This window comes from Vicugna pacos, chromosome 7 (assembly GCF_048564905.1).
Source record: "Vicugna pacos chromosome 7, VicPac4, whole genome shotgun sequence".
NCBI classification, from domain to species: domain Eukaryota; kingdom Metazoa; phylum Chordata; class Mammalia; order Artiodactyla; family Camelidae; genus Vicugna; species Vicugna pacos.
This window is the reverse complement of record NC_132993.1, coordinates 26,206,425-26,231,576: the sequence shown is the minus strand read 5'-3', so window position 1 is coordinate 26,231,576 and position 25,152 is coordinate 26,206,425. Positions and strand designations below refer to the sequence as shown.

Genomic DNA, 25,152 nt, shown 5'->3' with positions numbered 1-25,152 from the left:
TGGCTATACAGTGAAACAATATGGGCTGATTATATGGAACATTAGGAGACTGCAGGTTCAAAGATCAATTTTCCCTAATAAAAAGGAGCATCTTTTACCATCTTAGCTTCAACTTGTTCTTTCGATATTCAGGGCACCCCAGTGGTTGGCACGGTTTCTGCAGAGCTGGAGAGGGAGTTTAGTGATGGCAGTTTAGTGATGTCCCTGTGAACTAGCTGGACTGGGAAGACGGTCTTTGCTGTGTTAAGTTTGCTTATAAACTACCCGTGGAACCAACCCAGGAGAAACCTCTCTTCTTGTCTCTAACCAAAGGGCTGGTCAGCCCCTCTTCCTTTCCCAGCCCTCCTAGGAGGAGACATCCTCGTGTTGAAAGTGTTGCCTCAGTCCAGCAGCCCCTCCCCTCACTGGCAGGGGGGAGGTGCAGGAAGTCTCACAGATCCCTGAAGGGCTTTTGGCACATCCTCTGCTGCTCCCTGATACTCCCCAGCTCAGCCTGGCTGCTCCTCACTCTGTCCCACCCTTGATTTCACTGGAACATCAAGAAAGGGGATAGAGGAGGAGGGAGACAGCAGTAAGAGGGGCAGGGACAGGTTAAACTAGGGAGCTTTGAGGGGAAGAGACATTAACCAGCCACTGGCTTGTGACAATCAAAAACTAGGCAGAGGACAGAAAAATCACCCTGGGAAAAGACAGCAAAAGAACGCCTCTAAGGACTGCTTTAGATAGTGAAGAATCTGGTACTTTATTCTACAACCCCTAACTCACATGCACACATTGCTGTTCAAGGCCCAGGTGAAGAGGTTCAGTGGCAAATCTTTTCCCTGATCAACACAAGCAATTCTTTCCTTTCACATTCATTTTAGAAACTATTCTGAAGGCATTTCCATTTTCAACTGCTCTACTAACTGAACACAGCATGTTTCTCATTCTTTTATTCAAAAATGAGGAGTGCCAACCAAATTGAATGAAACTAACATCTTTTTGGGGGGGGTCAACTTACTTATAATTTGTATAAACTTTAAGTTTATAAAACATAATACAGGCTAAATGCACTGAGCTTCATGTGGTAAAAAATTATAAAATATTAGCTAATTCACTTCAAAACAAATACAATATAGAAAGAACAATGATAAATTTTACTTTAATCAAAGTCAGGAATATAAAGATTCTGACCCAATTTTTCTTTAAGTTCTCAAATATCACTAATTTTTCTACTGTCTTCGCTTAATTTTAACAGGCATATTATAATACACTTGTTCAAGGGAAAGCATCTATGATTACAAATACAAAACACATCTGTAAGTCCTTAAACACCATTTAAAATATCAAAGTGTCAATGCCAAATTTCTGATTTTAATGAAAATTCTTAAAATTAGATGAGTGTTGCCGCATTTGCAATGTTGATTTTTTTAAAGCTATCTGAAAATGAAATACAGTAAGGTTATTGCTTCCAAAGTTAAAAGTCGGCATAATCTATAAAAGACAGAATTCAAACAGAAGCAAACTGCATGAAAGCAGTTACATAACCCATCTTTATCCCTTATGTTTTATCCACCTCTACAAAGCTATTATAGTCTTTATCTTGAAAGGGATGTCCTGCCATCTAGATACTTAAATTCCATCGGTGTTTAGATATATCCTGATATTAGCATGTTGAACAAGAATGACAGATCTTGCACATTAAGCAGAACAATAAACGCCTGACAAACCTTTGTGTGAGGATCTGTTGGTATCACACTTTGCCAGATAATACAAAAAAGTTCACAATGCAAAAACCAAGAGTATTTATTCTCATTATTTAAAAAAAGGAACATTTATTTCACAATCCCTGGAACTGTAAAATAGCTATTCTTTTAATTTACAGAATCGAGGGAAGTATTTTAAATGTCAAAATACATGTGCTGAATGTGATTTACCATATAAGCACCGAAAATCTGAAAAGTTTACAAAAATTGTCTAAATGTGTAAGGTGCATTTTATTCATGAATTACATTCAGTTTGAGGGAAGAAACAGTACCCCCAAACTCACTGATATTTAGAAAAAGCCAAATAACTCCCAACTTGGTTTACAGCAAAATCAAAAATACTGCTTAAGTTTTTTTATGTCATCTAAAATTTAAGTGCTGCCTTTTATGGTGAATGGCAGTCTGATCATTACGTTTGTTTATGCTCTAGTTTGATACTTCATACACAATTGATATTTAATGCCCTAAAAATATTTTAAAACTTGAGGAATTTTGTGAACATCTGAAGTTAACAAGAAAGTTAGCTGTCTTATATTTTTATGTAGAATTGGGTATAAAGTCATTGTGTGTCAAATAAAATTATTTTTTAAATGTTATCAGTCCCAATCAGTAATTAGGACTTTTCTAAGTATGTTGTTATCCTTTCAGGCAAAAAATTGCTATTAAGAAGTTAGAGGACAGTAAAACTGGAATTTCTTGGTTTACATATCAAAATTATTGTGATAGTAGTGCATGCCTGTTTCCAAACCGCTTGATCAATGCCAATTACAACTAAGTAAGGGACACGTACGCCGGTCTCGCTCTAAATATACTGACATGGCTGTCTCAAAAGACCTGATGGGGCTGAGGCAGGGACCCAGCCAGCTTTCTCAGTTCTGTGGAGTTGCCACCTCCGGTCTTGAATAGCTTATACAAAATCAAGTTATTCACATTACCAACACAAAACCCAGCCAGCTACGGTCCTGAATGCCATCTACATGAATATATTTACTTTTTACTGTGTACATTAAAAAAAAAAAAGAGAATTCTGTTGTGCTTTTCACATATTTGATGTAAATTTTTGTATTTTATTTCTAGGTTTCTTGGGAAAGGAAGAGAAAGACTAAGAAAAGACATACAACGGGAGAGCCAGACTGTAAAGTAACATTACACACACAACTAGCCAAATATCTTTTTAATTTAAAAGATACTATCATCAAAAGCCTATATATTTATATATATATAAAAGAAAACAAAGTCTCCCTAACATCCGTATTATTCCATGATAGATTTTTCACAGCAATAGTAGATATATCAATATATTTTGCAAATCTGTCCTGTTATCCATTGGGTACACTTTTTTAGAACTAAAAGATGCCATTATCGTTGCCGTCTAAACATTGTACCGTTAGGGAGATGTGCTCAGAAATGGTTCAGTGACTTGCTCACTATGATGACTATGTACAAAGATGTCTATTTACGTTAGCAATAAATAATCCTGATATCAAAAGAGATAATGGTCATGCACACACCGCCAGGGCTGCATGCTCTTAAAATATTTACATGTCCTTGTTCTGTTACAGCTGTCCCCACCGACAGTGAGTGTGTGACCCCCTCAATTCTCCGCACGTCAGTCTTGCTTCTGGGGGATGCATCCTTCCATTTCTACCACCTCAGGCCAGCCTTCATACTTGTTCGTGTCCTTGTTGTTCTTTATGTGCTGTTGGAACACAATCATGGTATATATACTTTTTAAGACTTTAGTGAACTGTGTATCTGCAATAACATACTCACGTGCACTCACTTCAGGAACACTCACATCAACAATCATACAAATTACTGTTCAAGATAGCAAATGAGCCACCCCTGGGGTCTGGCATGTAGTGGCAGACCTTCAGATCACAGCTGAACGAACAAAACATGGCAGATGGTTTTTAAAGGATCTTCTGAGTCAAAGAGTAGAGTGTACATTCTATTAAGTTCTAAAGTATTTCTAAACTCGATCGATTATTATATCAAAAGCTCAATTAAAATCTTTAATAACCAACTTCCTAAAAGGATTAAGATAAAAGTAATCACTTGCCCAATGTACTGTCATGTAGGAAAAAAATTTTCCATGCAGAAACCTGACTAACTTCAAGTTTTAAAATGAAAATAGTGCCATGGGTATTTCAAATAACTGACTACCAAGAACTTATGAAAAATGTAAAAACACATTTTAGTGTCTACTTTAAGTGTCAAATAGCTGGGATAAGAGTATGTACTGTATGGTTTCATACAATTTGCTTTTGTCCATTAATTATGAAAGTCTGAGACACTAACCTGTTCAAAAGGGCTTTTTGTCTTAATGCCTTTCCCACCACAGAAGACCCAGTTGTCTCTAAAACCAAGATTAGTAATAGACGTGCTCCCCAACTCAGCAATGAGCCGCCGCGCCTCATCATTGAGCCTTAAAAAGGGAACAAAAGAGTAATACAATAAACGTGGTGCACCATATGTTATCTAATACTGACACATCCAGGATATTTAACAAACAATGAGAAAATGTTGGCTTAAAGAATTGCACACGAAAGGAATAAACAGATTTTTTTCAGAGTAACAATCCTACCACTTGAATTCTTTAGTTATGAAAGAAATGAAACCTAGCAATTAATTTTAAGTTTATTTAAAAGTACCTTTTAAATGTCTTTATTTAACAACATTTTCATCTACATCCATCAAATAAATAAGGGACACTGTAGTTAGCAGTTCTGCCTACCCAGATTAACCTAAGATCTTTTTCCCTCTCCCTTAACAGAGGCACTGGGGATTGAACCCAGGACCTCGTGTAGCCAAGCAAGTTTACCACCACCCCCTAACCCAAGATCTTAAGCAACCAATATCTCTGTAAAATTAAAAATCACTTTGACTCACCACTAAACCCTTTGTAAATTACATTTGAATAGAGCAAAGGTAAATGCTGACAGAAATCTGGCTGTTTCTAATACTATGTTTTATTTAAAAGAAAACGCATTTTGAGAAAAGGGCTATAAATTCTACTTCAATGACAACTGCCAAGTGGTTATTTAATAAAAACGAAAATATTAACCACATGGCAGCTAAGGGCCTGCCAGCAGGAGAGAGGGCAGTGACAAAAGGCAACTGCTAGGGAACCAGCTAAGTGAAAGATGCTACGAAGGAACTGTGTGTAGGTTATCATCCTGATGTCGAGTGCCTCTCATCTCCCCTCTGACTCGAAAGGGAGAAGGGAATTTAGGAGACACATGCTAGCTGTAGAGCTGGAAAAAAGAACAAAAAGACAACTAAGGGACACCTGTGCAGCTACTTTAAGTCCTTTATATCACCCAAGAGGTGGCACTGAGCAGAACAAACCTCTCTGACTGACCCCTAAAATCTGAGGCAAGGCAAGTTTTACATTTGCAAACAGCTGGAGGATCATTCGCTGCAAATAGCAGGAGGGTCAGTGAGGAAGGCCCCTGTTTATCCCACAGCGTTCTTGGAAGCATCCCATGCTAACATCAGTGAGCTAAGCCTTTACTGCACGAATGAAAGGAACACTACACAACAGTTCTCATTTAAGTAACTTGAAGACACACAGGATAATTTATGGTAAAAAGCTTCCTAAAACAGGAAAGAACTACATATATCATTAGCTTCTCCAATGTATACAAGCACAGCCCTGGGGCCGTGGAGCTGTCTTAGCCACAGCTTGGGCACTGCTGTCCTCCTGGGGGAAGCTCACTCGAATTTGGTAAGAAAACCAGGTGTAGCCCTGGAATATGGAGACTTGCAGACTCATAGCTAATATTTAAAGTGATGCATTTATAACCAAGGGAAATAAAAACAAATGAAATGCCTGTGCAAAAGGACATGTGACGTCTTGGCCTCTGAAGGTTCGGAGACCTGCACAGAGAACCACGCGTACACACTTCCAGCTTTCCCCCAAAGGTCATCTAGCAGTGTTTCCTGTACCCATCCTTATGTCAATTAACTCTCATGGCCTTTGTCTGCTTGCTCCCTTGATAAGCAACTTCTGCAGTAGAGGGACACTCCTTGAAAGTATTGCCTGAACACTGTTTTCTTGTTTCTAAACAGTATTAGGATGTCCTGGATCTGAAGACTGCCTGGCTCCACTTACGTGCAGATGTTTTTCAACAGTAAATAGAATACTACACAGTCTGTGGTTGGTTGAGTCCGTGAATGCAGAGGAAGCACGCATACGTAGGGCTGACTATAAATGATACTCAGATTAACCTCCACATTGTTCGAGGGTCAACTGTTTTCTATATAGGAACACCACGAGTTTGTTACATATGTTTTAATCTTTGCTAATGGCCTTAACTAGCTGAAAAAATTTTTTAAAATGTATATGGAATAAATTATTTTAGTTGAGAATTTTCTTTAAAATGAATAGAAAATTATCCTCTGAGAAGCCAGAAGGGAGACAGAGACAGGGACTGAGTTTCCCTAGAAGAGATTCCAAAGCTGCACAGAGGCAGCGTGGAGGAGGAGTGGGAAGAGGGGCCTGGAGACGGGCTGCCTCCGAGACCTGCCTCCATCTCTGCTGAGGAAGGAGGAACAGCTGATAGGTCTTCAGTCCCACCGTCCCACCAAGCCAACACCACCTTTCTTGAAAAGTACAGAAAGCAAACAGGGAAACTGATACTCTGGGCTCAACTCTGATTAACAGGAAAGAACCAGTTGGGAAGTGTCAAGAACTTTGGAAGAAAATTACATTATCTTAGGAGTTGGAAGAATAAGAAATGCTAGGCAGTGGTGGCCACACAGCCTAGATTCTAAAGAGAGCATATTACAAAAAGTTCAGAGTAGAAACTCTTATGGGAATATGACTCTAAAAACAAACCAAAAAAATCGAACAATTTTCAACACATAATTGCTAACAATCAGGGGCGGGGAAGGACAGTTTTTGCCTTAGTGCTACTACAGGAGTGTTCTGTGATGGGTTCACATTCAGGAAAGGAAGCATGCAAAAAACACAAGGCAAGTCATATTACTAATGACAAAACTTTAAATACTTCTACCAGAAAGACTCAGAGTGCTCAAAATGAGATGAGACTCATAAGACCGCTGAAGGCCACAGAAAGGACTGCTGCTACTAAGGACAAATTAACGTCACGAAGGGACCCCCCCTGTTTCACAAGAATGATATAACATCGAGATCAAAGCACAACTGTCTTTTCCGGGGAGGCAGACACTCTTTGATCAACATAAAAAGGGGACAGTAGTTCAGGAATGTCCATAGTAAGTGCTTTAAAATAATTTAAGCCTCCAGGCTCACACTTGTCACACACTTAAATTTTCAAGGCACTTGTTAATACAATCTTCAAGGTAATAATGTCAGTTATTTTTAAAGAAGCATCATGGAAAATGAAGATGCTAAGACATTAAAAATTAGTTAAATATACTCGTTTTCAAAAAAGACAAGGAAACCGTTGGAAGCAATGGTCCAATAAAACTATTTCTAATTCCTAGTGAAATTCTAGAATGGATTACAACAAGGAGATCCTGTGAGTATTAAAACAAAAGAAAAGAGAGGGCGCAGTGGGAAGGAGGCAGGAATGAAGCCAAGTTCATGTCCATCTCACACAGCTTTAAGAGATTTCTCGGCAGTCAATCAGGGTATTATAATTAGCATCGTTTATGATTTTCAAGTGGGCATCTGATGGTCTCAGAAAAGAACCTCTATGAATAAAACGATGGAACAGCAACTGGATGGTATGCCTATTAGAGTATGTTGGAAACTGTCTGAAAAGTAGTTTCTGCAGCTGATTAATAGATGACTGTCCTGGAGCAGGCCTCTAGCTGGGTGGCACGCTGCCCTTGGTGAACATGTTTATCGATGACTTAGATTCAGACACTGGAATGACTCTGGAAAGAGTACAAAGCCTGGATCATGGAAACCTCACAGGACAAATGTCAGAATCAAGACCAAGTAGGCCAATAACAGCAAAACTAAATTTAACAAAGAGAAATGACTATAAAGTCCTTCACTGAGATGAAACAAAAGCAAGTTCTAAATGGGGACAATGACTTGACTTGACAATGGTTTAAAAAAAAAAAGTCTGAGATCAAATGAAAAGAATCTGAGAATTTAACTTGACCAAAAATTCATAAACCAAAAATGTGATGTGACTGCTTCAAGAAAATGAATGCAGTATTAGTTTCCATAAATATTCAAAGAAACGTAATTTCTCAAACATGGTGAGCTAGTATCTCCACTGTACCCTGCAGTGGCCAGACCACATCTGGAGCACTGTGCCTGACTGGGGCACTCATTGTAAGAGAGACAATAATCACTTAGAGAATGCCCAAGAAACGCAGCCAGGAGGGTGAAATGACCTAGAAACGTAACACGATAAAAAGTTAAGAGTCATGTATACTGAGCCTGGAGAAGAGAAAAATGAAAGAGAAAGGCAATTAGTTCTAAAACTTGAAATATCAAGTGATTTGGGGGGATGTTTCGTTGTTCCACTTTTATGTGAGCTGAGCCCACCAGGTGGAGTTGGGAGGGAGACCACTCTGAGGATGTAACGTTCACTTAAGGATAGTTTCTGATGACCGCTAAGACCCTTTCAAGATATCCACAGTTAAACCCTTCACTTAGGCATGAAGTTAACATGTCACAGAGTGTTCTCCCCAAAAGGAGGAGCAGAATAACAAAACACAGCTTGCTCATTCAAACCATTACACTCTTTATTAAAAAAACAAAAAGCAACTTATTTTAGGGGGTTTGAGGTGGAATGTAGGCATCAACACTGATTTGCACTCCAGAGAGTGTCAGCTTTCTTAGATACAGGTTTTATTTCCTGTTTTGTTTTTAAAACGGACTTCCTAGTTAAAATCAAGAAGTACTGAGATTAACAAAGGTAAAGAGGTTTATTTAGAAGAGAACTTGAAAGTCTTTCATTGTAAATCCCTAAAAAGGGCCAAATCCAAGATGCTACCCCCAAACTTATTTGATCATTACAGGTTTAAAGGACTGAGGTTTTACCGAACAAACTTTAGGAAATGTGTGATGGAGACCAACGCCAACCACCCTGCTGAAGTTCACGGTACAGGCGAGGAGCTCATTATGTACAGCAGTGACTAGGCCCGGAGGGCAGCAGCCACAGAGAACTGAGTCCTGCTCTCCCTGATCACCGTGCCATGGACACCAGCTCTCTAGCCTGGAGAGAGCAGGCACATCCATTTCATATTCTTCTTCTTCTTTTTTAATCTTTTTTTTGTGTGGCTCTCAGTCTGTTTTTTTTTTTTTTAATAACTTAGTTGTACTTTATTTGGGGGGGGGGTAATTTTTTCTTTAGAGGAGGTACTGGGGATTGAACCCAGGACCTCATGCATGCTAAGCATGCGCTCTGCCACTTGAGCTATGCCCCATTTCCTATTCTAAACTCTCTTGGGAGTAAGTAGGAGAACCAACCATTCCTTATGAGGTAAAACCCAGTGGCCGTATGTAAGGAGAAGCCATAACACATCAGCAGAAGTAGATGGAGCTTCTATTCCCACATAAGCCTGGATATACCACAACTGATGGACATTTCAGATGTTTGAAAATTAGACATCCGCCAAAATATAGGTTTATACTTGGTTATAGTTAGCAGATGTATATAGCCCTTCATAAAGATTGTTTGTCCATTTCTGTATAAAGGACAAGATGCTTACAATTTAAGCATGCTGGAAGAGGGAAGTATTCAAAATATAAATTCACGTGCTCCAAACTGAAAATGTATACAACTGAATTAATTTAAATGCACAGAAGTTGAATCGTATACTTACCAAGTGTAAAGACTTGGCTAGATCAAAAGGTTAGATTTCTACTCTTGCCTTATAGGTTAAAAAGTCTTTTGAGGCTGCTTTAGGTGCATCTGATAAGCATCAAGAAATAGTAGCTAAAGAGTAACCATCATCCTTGCCTTAGTTCTTAGGTATGGCTAAGATTTATTACTAGCAGAAGGGGAACAGGTCTTATGACCATCAGGTACAATAATGAAATAACCTGATGAAAAAGAGAGGTTGTATGTGTCTATTTAGAAAAGTAGGGCTTTAAAAAAAAATTTAAAACTTCAAATTATCCATGTAATGTCCTAATATTTCAGCAAGTTACTTGTTTTTGATAAGAAAAGCCTAATTACGTTGTGTTTAGTTCTATCTAGCTAAAAGGCAATGGATGAATATGCCAATTTTATTTAACCTTCAGTCTATGGATTTAACACATCCTTAGCTGAACCAGATAAAATGTACAATGTCAATAAATGAACCTGCTGCAGCTTAGAAACGTTCATAAAGTGGCACTATTTTCTTAGTGCAAATCTACAGTGATGTAGTTATGCATTAAATACATGTACACAAAAATCAGTAAACAGAAGACATGCCATATTCCTTCATGGAACTTATAGTTTTAAAGCCTTTCAAATAAAATCTGTAAGGAATATTTTTGTCTTGATAAAAGTCATTTGGAAAGTATCATAGAAGAGAAGGTTTTTGAGAAAGAAGACTATTACACCCCTATTAGCCCCATCAGAAAGGTATTAAGTGTGCTCATTTAATAAAATAAATAAAATTTAATAAAATAATTAAAAACTGAAATAGTATCTTATTGGAGCAGGGATAAATAGATGAACAGCACAGAACTTCTAGAATCAAAGTCCAGTCCACTTAGCAACAGGCATTATAAGTCACTGGAAAATTACAAGTGGATTTTTAAAAATAAATGAAAACAGTGAAATCACTGGAAAAGGAAAAATCTACAAAATACTTAATTTGGAGATGGAAAAGTACTTCTCAGGTATAAAGTGGAAAAGACCGAAAAGGAAAATCCATATACTTAATTACATAAGAATTAGTCTAAACTTCCAAAAGTCAAAAAGCCCCATAAATTAACAAAATTTTTAAAAAATAATAGATTTTAACACGAGAAATGGTTAATATCCTTAACATAGAAAGCGCTCTTACAAATTCGTATGAGTCAATCTAAGTTAAAAGACAATGTACAAGAGGAGGAGCCAAAAACACTTGTGAAAAAAAATCTAGTCTCCCCAATAACCAAAGAAAGGCATGTTAACACAAGATGCCTTTCCAAAACATTTAGAATTGGAAACTTTAAAAAAAATGAACAATCAGTGTCATGGAACTTCTGAGAGACATGTAAAATCGGTACGAACTTTAAAAAATCCTTTAAAAAAATACACATCATTTAATTCAACAACTTCAACTTCAAAATATTTTATCTTAGGAAAAGAGAGATGATTATTAAAAAATTTTTAAGAGTACATTTTTGCTAAATATGAAAAATTAGAAATAGCGTAAGACTCTAGCAGTAGGTATTTTGTCAAATAAATTTTTGTATTTAAAAACTATACTAGGTAGACAGGAAAAATTTTGCTATGAAAAATATGTAATGATATGGGAAAATTCTCACCACATGCATAGCTGAAAAGATATGCTCTAAATACTACCATTCCAAAAGTTTAACGTGAAGAAAACATGTGTATTAAGAAGCATGGAGACAGAAACAAAAGTATTCTCAATGGTTATCTTTGAGTAGGTGAGGTGAACAGTAACTTGTGCTTGAGCTCTTTTGTGCCCTTCTTTTTTCTCCAAATTTTACATCATAGACAATTTTAAGAAAAAAGTTACAAACTACCATCTACTAAACTTTATGAAAACTCTATCACATTTATCCTTTCCCAACTAATTCCACTTCTAGGAATTCACCCTAAGAACATAATGAGAGGTGCAAAAAATGTAAAATGAGGTTTATCATGTTATTTATAATGAACAAAAAAATTTGGCAATACTAGGGAACTTTTAAATAAAAGTGGGGCTGTATGATCAACTGTTGGAGAGCCATACAAAAATTCTACTGGAGTATTATTATCATCAGAAAACACAACTACAGTTGTTAAAAACAGAATATAAAAGACTATAACTAACTTTACAACGTGAGCCTAATTTCACAAGATATGCATGATCAGTACACAGAGAGAAGAAAGCAAAATATAGAGAAATGTTAATAGTGTTTATCTGAAAGTTGGGTTACTTTGTTCTATTTTATACATTTTTTCATTGAAAATATATTGCTTATACTATTATAAATTGTAGCTCAAAAAAGTTGCGTGAATTTTTAAGTTTACATACTTGGTTGCTCCATCATCGTACGTTCCCATTAAGACTATTGTTCCATCTTGTATGGACTTCAGAAACTCAATGAATGGGGCCACATCTGAAGAAAAAGAAAGGGTTGAGGGTTTAATTTCTTACGAACAGGTTAAAAACTAACTTTCCCAACAACTTAAAATTTCCTAATACTGATTCATCCTGTGTTGTCTTTAGTACTGACATCCCAGGGGCTAAATGAAAAAAAAATATATAGCAAAATCACATTAAAGCATGACTTATGATTTAAAGCAAGAAATGGAGGGGGGCAGGAGAAAGACTCATGGACTCCCTGAGTTTATGTAAAACTGTTTGCATAGATACTTTTCTGAAGAGGATACCAAGATTCACAGGGACTGAAATCACTTCTGTGACTATAAACTGGTGATGTTAAAGAGGTCAGTCCGATCAGGTACTACACGTTCCATCTTGAACTCTTTATAACGTCAGGGTCCTTACTGCCCCCGAGTCGAACACTCCTTCAAAACTGGGTTACTTCAGATTTACTCAGTTTTGTTCCACGGCAAAGATTCTAATGATTTTCTCTAAATGAACTCTATTTTAAAATAACAGCATTTTCAATTTAGAAAAAATATAACAGAGCAGCTAACAAATCACTTCCATTTAAACGTAAAGATGGCAGTAAACTGTAATATCTTAACCCAAGGAGTATTTTCAGCAGTAGTCAACCTGCCTGAGATGAAAGACCAGAGCTTCTGGTCACGTGACTGATTTTTGACAACAGTTTTGTAAGTGTGTTTCTGTGTGGTAAGTTTTGGTAGAACCAATTATGCCGTCAGAATCTAAAACTGATGGCACATTTTAAATTAACACAGTTTGGACAGCTATGAAAAGTTCTTCTATCTCATTTTAAAAATAATACATGGCATCTCATTACAAGCTAAAGAAATATCAGAAAAGCTGAGTGGTCAAAAAACAGCACAAATTTCAGGAAGCCTAACAACTCCGGGCTTCCAGGGACCACAGAAAGGGGATGAGGATGGCGAGGTGCAGGAGACAGCCTCCTGCTGATGAATTTCCCAAACCAACGGCTTAGAGAAGAATCAAAGATGAATCAGTGTTGGCTCCCTTCACACCTGAGGAAGAAAGCACCTTCTTTGGGGCACATTCTTCTCCGAGGTGCCAGGCCCTTCTCTCCGGATGCTGGCGGCTAATTCCACCTGCTGCCTGAGTAACTTCCAAATTAGGAAGGTATCTGTGCATTGCTCTAAGTCCAATGAACCAGAAAGAAAATTCTACTTCTTCTCTCAAATATTCATCTACTTGAATAATAATTCTGGTCATGATTTATTTTTGAGACTGAAAAATCATTTGTAAAAAAAGCAATTCAGTCAGTTAAATGTGCTTACATTGGTTATGCCTTTCTACAAATTACTTATTCTTTTTTAACATTTTAGACAGAAACCTAGGAGTCCAAACCTCTGAATTAGTTGTTCTGCAGAAAACAGGACTCAGATTTTTAAAAGCCTTAATTGTGATATTATTGCTCTTAATCGTACATCACCAACAATTTTTATGAAAAATCAAAATATGTGCAGTATGACTGATCACTTAAATATAGTTGGACATTTAATAAACAGAAAGTAAGAGAAACAGAGTGAACTAACACAAAATAGTACTATTATTTTCTCACTAATGGGCTACATTATACTGATGCGATTCAGTGCTGGCAACAGAACAGTTACATGTCATTCACACTTACCTCCTCCCCACATGTCAAAATATCTGGTGTCTAATACGTCTCCTGTTTTTCCTGAAAGAGATCGAATTCATGGCAAATTAGGCAACTGAAATATACTCTACATTGTATAAGAAATGATCTTGTCCAATGGTAAGTGTGAATTCATTAGCAGAGAAAGAATTATTTTGAGAAAGACTTAAAATATGAACTGTATGCATCTTAAAATTTTTTCTAACAGGGTAATTTTTGGAAAGGACTTTCTCACTAATCTTGTAAGCCAAAGAGTAGCAAACAGAAGTTCATGCTAACTGCAGACCACTCAAATTCAAAGATAGGTATTTTTCAGCCTTATTTCAGCCTTTCAGTGTTAAAAAAATTACCCCCAATATATAAACCTTAAAAAAAGATGAATGGAACCATGCTATTTGTCATTAAAGCCATCTTTCAAAAATTTTTATATTTGATTCCCTTTTAAAATGAATTTTCTTTTTGCTATCAATTAAATAGACAAATACGTATAGAATGTTTTATACTTAAGAAAATGAATAAGGTAGAAACACAAAAATGTATCTCATGTGAAAGAAATAAAAAATATTTTCCTCCACTATGAACTGGGTAGGGTGGCTGTGGTTTCTCATTGCCCTCACAGCTTTACAGGGTTACTGTACCAGGAAGAGAGGTGAGCATGCAGTTAGGCAGGCCTCACTTCACGGGCTCATATTTTTGGATTTGATTTTGCAAGAACGCTCGAGATGTTCAGGACTCAATGTGGACGACACTGAAAAATTACAACTGACTCCTATTCTCCATTCGTCCCCACACCCCATCCAACCATCCCCCACCCTTCTGTCGTTTTACACACCCTCATTCATGTCAGTCTATCTTCATATTATGTTAGGATTCCAAAATGTGCAACAAGAATTCATTAATTTAATGTTAAGAGTGGTTGTATCCTGGCAATCTCATGGGAGGCTCTTACACCTTGCAAAGCAAGCTGGATGCTCCCAAGAAAGCATGTTGTAACTACTGAGATGCCAAGTCTCCATGTGCAGTTGGTTTTTTGGAAGGGTGGGAGGGACGGCTTTAATGTCAAGTGCAGCTCTTTCTGACCTGATCTCTTGAGATCAGAGTGTATTTTACTTGAGGCCATATAAACACCCACTGACTACATCCATAAGCTAAAACAATGATTCTTACCATTTACTAAGGCAACGTTGATTCCTCTTCCAACATTATTCTTAACACCACTCATTAAACTGAAGGGGGAAAGTCAAGAGAAATTTAGAATTAGATACTGCATATAAACATGTATCAGAGAAATAAAGCCGTGCCAAAAAAAAAAAAAGTTAGGGATATTATATACACATACAATCAGTTAGTACTACAGTGGAGACTAAAGAACTCAACGGCAGCTTTAACCACCCGAATCTAATTGACATTTAAAGAACATTCACCCAACAAGAGCAGAATACATGTGCTTTTCAAGTCCTCGTGGAGCATATATTAAGACAGACGATACCATGGGCCACAAAGTAAACCTCAACAAATGTAAAAGAATTGAAATCATATCAGATGTGTCTCCAACCACTATGAAGTCAGTAACAGAAAGATAACAGGAACATCTCCACACACTTGGAAACCTAGCAGTATACGTCCAAATAATCTATGGGTCAAGGAAGTCTGAAGTGAAATTAAAAAAAACACACTGAAAATACAATTCATTAAAACTTGTGAGGCATAGCTAAGAGTACTGAGAGAGGAATTTATAGCACGAAGTGCTTAAATTTAGACAGAAAGTCTCAAATTGATAACCTAAGTGCTCATCTAAAGAAAGAAACCTAAAACGAGCAGAAAGAAAGAAATTAAAAAGAGCAGAAATCAATGAAACAGAAAAGGGAAAAATAGAGGAAAAAAATCAGTGGGACAAAAGGCAGGCTCTTGGAAAAGGTCAATAAAATTTTAACAAAACTTTAAGAAGACTGACAGAGGGAAAAAAAAAGAGAAGACACGAATCACCAATATCAAGAATAAAATGGGAGGTCCCTACAGAACCCAGAGACATCAAAGGAACAACAAAGGAACACTGAACAACCCCACACACGCAAACATGTAAATCTGACAACTCAGATGAGCTGGATCAACTCCCCAACGAGTACAAACCAACGCGACTCATCCATCATGAAAGAGGTCATTTAAAGATACTGAATTTGTTTATAAACCCCCCGCACCCCCAAAATCCCCAAGCTCAGACAGTTTCACTGGAGACGTCTACCAAGTGTTTTAAAAGGAATTAACTTCAACTCTACACAAACTCTTTGAAAAGACAGACGCGAAGGGAACACTTCCCAACTTATTTTATATTAATAATGATACCAAAATCTACAAGAAAACAACAAACCAATAAGATCCATTAGTATATAGGCGAAAATCCTTAACAAAACATTAGTAAATGGAATTCAGCAATATATTTTTTAAAAATTAGCATAAACCATGACTAAGTCAGTTTAGTCTACAAAAAAATACAGCTTAACATCATACTTAACGGTGAAGGACAACACTTCCCCCCCTAAGGCCAGGAACAAGTCAAGCATGTCCACTCGCACTATGACTACTGAACACAGTACTGGAGGTCCTCGCCAACTGCCAAGGAAAGGAAATAAAGGTGTACAGATTGGAAAGGAAGAAAATAAAATGGTTCCTAATTGCAGATGGTGTGTGTGTTACCTGCATAGTCAGATAATCTCAAGGAATCTACAAAAACTTCCAAGAGGTTTCAGAAGTAATAACTTAATTCAGCAACATTACAAGATACAAGATCAATATAAAAATCAACTGTGTATCGATGCACTAACAATGAACACAAAGAAACTGAAATTAAAAATACAATGCCATCTATACTTCAATAAAAGAAAATACAACATCATCTACAATTGCTCAAAAAAGTAGAGGATACTTGGGTATAAATCTAATGAAGCATGTGTAGGACTTTATGCTGAAAGCCACAAAGTGGTGATGAAAGATATGAAAGACAAAAATAAATGAGACATGTCATATTCATGCACTGAAAGACTCAACATTATAAAGATGGTCAGTTTTCCCCAAATTAATATACAGGCTTAACAAAACTCCTAACAAAACCCCACGAAGATTTTTTTGTAGATAGAGGCAAGATTAATCTAAAATGTCATATACAAAGGCAAAGAAACCAGAGAAGCTAAAATAATTTTGAAAAAAAAAAGAATTAAGTTGGAGGAGTCATTCTATCCCATTTTAAGAGTTATTGCATAACTAGTGTCATCAAGAGCATGTGATATGTCGGTGGCGGGTCTAGACCAATGGAACAAATAGAGAACCCAGAAGTGGACCAGCAGAACCAAGGCCAACTTATTTTTTGATAAAGGAGGAGAAGCAAGTCAATTGAGAAAGGACAGTAATTTCACAAACGGTAATGAAGGAAGTGGACATCCGTAGGCCAAAAAACTGAACCAAAACCTGAATCTCATATAAAAATTACATACAAAATTTCATACAGAAGTCTCATACATGTTCAAAAATTAATGCAGAATGGATCATACGGAACACATGAAACTATAAAAATTTTAGATGATAATACACAGAAAAACCTTTGGACTCTAGGGCCTGCTGAAGAGTTCTTGGACATGACATCAATCCATAAACAAACAACAAAGCACAGTCCGTAAAAGAAAAAAAAATCGATAAACTGGACTTTATCAAAATTATAACTTTGGTTCTGCAAAAGACACTGGTTAAGAGGAATGAAAAGACAAGCTACAGACTGGGGGAAAATAGTTACAAACCACGTATCTGGCAAAGGACTCATGTCTAAAATATATTTAAAAAACTCAAAACTCAGCAGTAAAAAACCAAATGATCCAATTAGAAAGTGGACAAGGGACATGAATAGATATTTCACTGAGGAGAACATACAGGTGGCAAAAAGACACATTAAAAGATATTCAACAGCACTAGTCATAAGGGACAGAAAACTGTGGCATCAGTACATTCCTATTAGAACAGCAAAAATAAAAAATAGTCACAATGCCAAATGCTGGCAGACATACAGAGAAACTGCATCTCTCATGTGTTGCTGGTAAGAATGTAAAGTGGAACAGTCACTCTGGAAAATGTATGGCAGTTTCTTATAAAGTTAAACATACATCACACAACCCAGAGCTTCTGGGCATTCTATTACAGAGAAACAAAAATGTATATCTATTAAAAAATCTGTAAATGATTTTTCATAGCAGCTTATCAGGAACAGCAAAAAACTGGAAACACTGAAATAGTCTGATTGAAGACAACAGGTGATGGATAAACTGTGGTATATCCATACTATAGAATATTACTCAGCAATAAAACAGAAGCAAATTATTAATACACAACATTTCAAGAGCATTATGCTGAGTGAAAAAAGTCCCACTGCAAATGGTTATATATTATATGATTCTATTTATATAACATTCTTGAAACACCAAGATGACAGAAATGATAAACAGACTAGTGATTACCAGAGGTCAGTGACAGTGGAAGTGACCGTAAGAGGGCAGTATGAAAGAGATCTACACGTGTGATAAAATGACACAGAACTACACCCACATGTGCAAATGCCAATTTCTGTTCTGATACCGTACTGTAATTACGTAAGACACAACCCTGGGGAAAACTGGGTGAAGAGCACAGGGGACCTCTCCGTTCTATCTTTGCAACTGCCTCCAATTTCTGCAGTTATTTAAAAAATAAGTTAAAAAAGAAGCACTCCACTCCAAGGTCCATTAAAAAAGGAAAAGCATACAAATTTGATTTGTAAAAGCTTAGTAGCATTTAACTACTATTTACCTGTACTGGTGGCAAATCCACCTTCAAAATTTCACTCGTCATTTTCTAAAGTTTCAATGTAGTAAAGTACAGATCTTTTTTATGTGTGTGTAAGACCAGTTCTGAAAGTGGGGCCATAAAAGAACCAAACAAATCTGCTATACAAAAGAGAGAAATTTCAAAATGCATTTGCTCTGCTCCTTTCAGAAAAGTATTGGGTAAGTGAACTCAACCATTCATATGAAGCAGTCGTAGCAACGATTAGCCTGGCAGAGTAATAATTAAGTGTCCCGGTGTCACCTCCAAGCAGAGGTCATCTCGGAGTGTGTGTGCATCTACCACGAGGCAGACAATACAGGCAACAAAGCAACACTATGACATAGGCTTCCCACAAGAGGGCAGTAGCTTATCAATTTTTAAACCTACAGCAAGCAAATGACAAACCACTGAAGATTTTAAACGTATAAGGCTTAGTCACTCTTACTAACATGACTGCAATATTTCCTTCTATTCTTCATGAATATGCAGGTTCCCCCCTCCCCACGCCACACCTCTAGGCAAAACTCTAAAGACAATGACTTTGTAGTCTATATAGATTCTACATCCTTGAATATAGTTTTGTTTCAAATGCCTATTATATGTTCCCGATATTATGTCTTAAAATTAGTTCAGAGCAGGGTTTAGCCACCTTCAGTCTATGGACCAAATCTAGCCAGCTGGCTGGTTTTTGTTTGTTTAAAACTTAGAATGGATTTTACATTTTTAAATGGTTACATTTTAAATGATTATGTGAGTACCTACATCGTATCTGTGATTTTTACCTTTCGGCTCTGACAGCCCAAAATACTACCTGACCCTTCAATGTGGGGGAAAAAGAGAAAAAAGAAAAAAAATCCCTCAGAGTAGTATGCTGTATCATTTCTATACCAAACATTAAGAGTGTAATAAAAGGTGAAATATTATTCCTAACATCAACTTCATATAAACTAAAATCATGGGTGTATGTCTAAAATAAAAGCTACATCTTGAACATAAGTAAACTCTGGGTTCTCTAATACAAAAGAAAAAAGCCACAGTTCCTGTACGGTGTGACATGATGTTTACACCCAGGATTTTCTATTTCTAACCAATGATATATCTTGCCAGTAATATATATATCTTGCCATAATATATCTTGCCAGTAGCCACTTGTCCTTAAAGCCATGCCCTCAACTCTAAACTGTCATCTTTTACGTGTACTGAGGTTTGTAAATCTCAGTCTATGATGACATTATAGGCGTGATTCGCGTGGAAGGGCTGCCCTGTGCACTGTAGGACGTTTAAGAGCATCTCTGGCCTCTACAAGTAGCACTTCCACAGCTGTGACGTCCCAAAATGTCTCCAGACCTTGACAGGCGTCCCCTGGGGAGAAAATTACCGCCACTGAGAAGCAATGATCCAAACTAGTCTCCGAAATGAGTTTGCATATGCTCAGAGCATGTGCAGGAAAATATTAAAATTTCTGCTGATGTATTTTTTAGTATCTATTTATATAACTTAGTGAGTACACATGCAAAAATGTCTCTTGCCAGTGCTGCGGGGTGGGGTGGGGGAGGGGAGAATCAAAGAGCTGTGGCAGCTACAGGTGACGGTCCTCCACCGCTGCGTCTGCTCTCCTTTTCTAACACTTTTACACGGCAGTCAGATCGCTGCTTCTTCAATGTCAATTACCTCATGACGTGTCATGTTCAACAACTTCTCAGTCCACTCAGAAAAGAGCTCATCTCCACCTGCGTGGCCTGTAAATTCCAATGGCCCAGCCCTCACTCACTTCTCTCCAGCTCCTTCCCAACTTAGGGCCTTCGAGGATGCTCTTTCTTCTGTCTAGAATGCTTCTGCCCCACCCTTCATCTGGCTATCTTCCTTCTTATTCTTTAGTCCTCAGATTAAACATCGCTTGAGAGACTATTCCTTGACCCACTCAGTCTAAAGCCGGACCCCTCGACCTCACCTGGCTCACCCCCATCAGCAGTCACCACACAGCGCTGCTCTGCAGGGTGCACGCCACGGTCTGCATTCATTTGCACTTACTTCTTATATCCATCTTCCCACTAGACTGCATGCTCCATGAGAGCAGAGACTGTGCTCCGTAAATATTTGTTGAGTAAGTGAATGAATGATGCTAAGAAAATTCAGACTCTTTACACTTTTTGTTGGAAAAACTTTCAATACACAAAAAGAACAGACTAGAAAAAGTACTGGACTGAGCATCGTCCCTACTGTTTGTCCACTAGGGAACCCTGGACAATTATTCAGTCCTTCTTCAAGGACTGTTTCAGGGCTGGAGGCATAGCTATAGAATCCCATCCGCTATTTAACCTCTCATGGGAATGGCAGAATCATTCCTGAAAAGGGGGTGGAGAGGTGGTGGCCTGCCTCAATCCTACGGTTAAAGAAACAAACATGAATTCTACACGACATGCCCTGCAACCTAGAACCAAATCCTCTGGCTCTGAGCCTGTATTTACTTTACCAGACTCTACTGCATACAAACATACGCTTCTCTTTTCTTTTCAACCTATATAATCTGTGAATAGAGAAGCTGCTGGTAAAATGAGTTTGATTTCCTCTTCTGTGCATTGAAACTTACATGCTCCAAGGGGGCAGAGGTCTCCAAAGACCGTCGATTATGAGTTACATATTCTAAGACGACCTTCTACTTATTCCTCAGAATTAAATTTGTAGCCTCTTTAGCCAAATAAGGTGAAAAAGAGGAATGAGAACATTCTCAGGTAATGGGAAGGGTATTATATAATATCTACAAGCTTCTAAAATCCAAGTGCTTTACTGCTTAGTTCAGTAAAGCAAGACGGTTATGAGAAATCAGAGGACAAGGGATCATCACCAGTATGAGGGAAAAAAAGGAAATGAGTAGAGACTTCACAGATCACCTTACTTTTTCAAGAAAAGTGTCATTCTAAGGGGCTAAATAATCTGCCCATAGCTAACTGAAAAGGGGGCTAGGATAAAAATGTAAGAGCTTCTGCATTAAAAAGACAACACAGACAAAATGCTGGGAGAAACTGCCTAGCTTCCTCTTTCCTATAAATTACCTCATTCTTTATTCTACCCAATTAATGGCACATTTACTATTTTACATGAAGTTTAAATAAGCTCATGGATCTAATATTTCAGGCAAAACCAGATTAAAAGTAACCAACTAAAAGTTGGGTTTGCAACTTCAGAAACAGGAAGTCCACTTCAAGTGACAGTCAACCCTGAAGGAGGAGATTGAAAAGCCTAAAAGATATACTTTGTAGAGCATCTCAGTAATAAGAAATCATTCAGCTTAGTGGCAAGCAGTTCTGTGCCACAGCGAACTTCAGGTTACCACTGGTAATTGCACACTTCAACAAGCAGCATTCAAACATTTAGAAGGAAAGACGTTGGTCTGTAAGATAAAGCGTTCATTATGTAGGGCAGTGCTGTCCAACGGGACTTCCCGCAGCGATGGAAACGCTCTCTGCGCTGTTCACTTGGGCAGGTACGAGCCACACAAGGCTACTGAGCACTTGAGATGTGGCTGGTGTGACTGAGGAACTGGACTTTTAACCTGAATTAATTTAAATAAATTAACTTTTCCCCTATTACTGAAGAATCAAAATCTAATAGCCACCTGTGTCTGTGACTACCAGACAGGATCTAGAGAATTCACCCAGAGGAAGTCTCTCTTCTTTATAGGAAGCTGGATATGTCGCTTTAATAAGAAATTTAAGAACTTTAAGACTCCTTAAATGAGTGGGGACGAAAACTATATAACATGAATGGAAATCACTGTTCTTTGGCAAAAACATGCCCAATACATTTTCAAAAGACCCATGAAATTCAGGTTCAATTTGCTGAAATTTAATAGCACATCTTATACTTCCAAACTGATAAATACTTACACATTGTCCTCTAGGCAGATTTTGGGTCCCACCACATTGGCAGCTCCACTTGCCATTTTAAAAGCAAAATGCTTCTCAGGACAAGCTTTTGAGATCCCACATTTATATCTGGGAGGTTTTGTAGCTTCGGGAAGAAAAATATTCTTTTAAGAAAATAACAATAATGGACTCTGTAATCAGTTTGTTTCATAGCTCAAACCACAAAGGGCATTATGCAAAACACCAAGATACATGTATCTTAAAATACATGCTAGGTTTTTTTTTTCTTTTTCCTGAGGGTTTCAAAGAATCTCAAAACAAAACCAAAAACAGAACTTCTTAAGAAACAAGCTAATAATTAACATAAATGAAGCAAGTAATATGATCTAGATGAGGGTAAATATATTTTATCTAATTATTTTTAGGCTTATTTCAAAAATTCAGGATGGGGAAGGTTTTGAACTGTTACTCTGCATTTCCAGTGCGTGTACACACAGCAAATGGACAGTAAAAAGCCTGCTGCGTCACTGGGTACCTGCTCAGGACCAGTTCTCACTAGGGGTTCTCCTTACATGCTTTCTGTACATGTGATACTGAAGCTAAAACACATTAATGGGAGAAAATATCCATCATAAATAAATACTAAAATACTGAGCTCTCCAATCAAATAGCATCCTTATAACTAGAAAGAATAATTTCCAAAATCAGTTTTGCTCACGTTGAACTACATTCATTGTTTAAATAGAAGTCCTCCTATGTCTAAGATAAAACAGAATAAACCCCCTGGAAAATACTGAGATGAAATACTTACAACGTGCAGCTGCATCCAATGCAGACCTTGCTAAGGGGGAAAAACAAAGTTTCTCTGTTATAAAAGGAGTAAGGCTACTGGCAAGTATCACTTTTAAACATAAGTGAAGCTAACAGACAGGTCTATAAAAATGTGTTTAAGTTATCGCTTACTATACAATAAATAAAACATGAATATCACTATAGAGATAAAGTAAGAAAGTAACTTGAAGCTACATAATTCATTACAACCAATTATGTAGAGGAATTACGGAGGGCAGTATTTTATTACTGACTGAATATTTTATTTTTACCTTTACAGTTTTAGTTTTAGTTATCATAAATGTAAATCCCAATCAGAAAGTTACTCTACAAGCTTAACTTTTTAAAATTAATTTAAAAAATTTTTCCCAGCTTTCTTGAGACACAGTTGACACATAACATTGTGTACATTTAGGTGTACAACATGTTGATTTGATGTATTGGTAAACTGCAAAATGATTACCACTACAGTGGTATATATAGTAGTAAAATGCCATACCACTATAGTACCAGCTACCACCTCCATCCCATCACATGCTACCATTTCCTTTTTGTTTGGTGAGAACATTTCAGATCTACTCTCTTAGCAACATTCAAGCATATGATACCGTATTATTAGCTATAATCACCACATTGTACATTCCATTCCCAAACTTGTTAATCTTATAATTGGGAGTTTGTACCATTCAAGCAATGTCTCCCCATTACCGCCACTCCCTCCAATTTTTAGTAACCATCATTCTGTTCTTCTCTCTCAGTTTGTCCTTTTTAGATTCCATATATAAGTGATATCATACAGTATTTCCACTTTCCTTCAAATGACTTTAAATACATACTTGGTGACTATTAGAGTGTTTAAAAGTTGTTGTTGCTGTATGGTGTTGTGCATAGAGATTTTGGGGGTGGGAAGAGGGATGGTGGTGACAGAGAACTTTAATTTCTCTAAAATAGAAATGTGTTGGGTGTAGTTAAAAAAAATAAAGTCATTACTAAGAGTTCTATAATTTATCAGTTCAAGTAAACCAGAATTTTCTGATCAAATCTTAACTTGAATGCAGTAGATCTCAACCTGGCCATCTACTCTTAGAGCTTTATTTAAAAGCTCTAACATTGGATCCCAGCCCAAGAGATTGCAATTCGGATCATCAATAGTACTGCAGACAGCCAGTTCCTGATTTGGCTAATAAGTATGCGGTGTCATAAGTGTTTGCCAGCTGTTTGACTATAAATAGTCACTTAGCTTTTCGTTCTGTACTATTTTAGATAATTGCGAATTTCCTGTAAAACCAGTACTCAAACTAGAGAACAGAATGTTAAAGCTGAAAATAATATGCACGTGTTTAAAAAGAGGGAAATCACTAAGTAAATAAAGGTTATTACAGAACACTCAGAATATCATGCACCATTGAAGTCATAAAGGCAATGTAGTAACATGGGAAAAGTTTAACGCATGAAATAATACAGAAAACACACTTTTTGTGAGTAATAAAAGATATTCATGGGTAAGGACAAAAGCCTGAAGGAAACAAAAAATGATCAGTTAGTGAATCAGGGTGCTGGGATTACTGGGGCTCATTCTTTCAATTTCCTTAATTATGTCATACAAGGGAAGAATAATTCCAGGGATCATCTGGCCCAACGCTTTCACTTTTCTAAATGAGAAAACGAAAGTCGGAGAGTGATCAGCAACCAGTGATTAGCAGCATGAAGATCAGAAAGTCTCAGTACCACTTAGACATAAATAAACACGTAGCATCAGGCTCTGGTGTTAAGATGCTTACGGAAGAACAGCGTTCAAACAGGAATTCTGGTATACCCAACTTATGGTAGGCAAACGCAGGGAAGACAGCGAGATCAGAACGGGGTAAGTTAACAGCTCATTCACATATGCTGGGCACTCTCAAAGTACTTTTGCACATATGGTTGATTTGCTCATCACCTCTGTTTTAAAGAGAAAGAAACTGAGAACAGACAGGTT

At 37.2% G+C, this 25,152-nt stretch overlaps 1 protein-coding gene across 1 annotated transcript in view; it reads right to left on the bottom strand.

Annotated features, from left to right (window-relative positions):
• Positions 1-1,115: 1,115 nt before the first annotated feature.
• FAM3C (FAM3 metabolism regulating signaling molecule C) overlaps positions 1,116-25,152 on the bottom strand; it is a 44,868-nt gene continuing 20,831 nt past the window's right edge. Inside the window, exons 4-10 of the mRNA XM_006202231.4 lie at positions 23,155-23,184; positions 22,365-22,488; positions 14,800-14,858; positions 13,624-13,674; positions 11,883-11,967; positions 4,047-4,173; positions 1,116-3,444 (exon numbers count right to left, since the gene is read on the bottom strand). Coding sequence (XP_006202293.1) covers positions 3,355-3,444; positions 4,047-4,173; positions 11,883-11,967; positions 13,624-13,674; positions 14,800-14,858; positions 22,365-22,488; positions 23,155-23,184 — 566 coding nt within the window. The 3' untranslated portion in view covers positions 1,116-3,354. The remainder of the gene's footprint in view (positions 3,445-4,046; positions 4,174-11,882; positions 11,968-13,623; positions 13,675-14,799; positions 14,859-22,364; positions 22,489-23,154; positions 23,185-25,152) is intronic.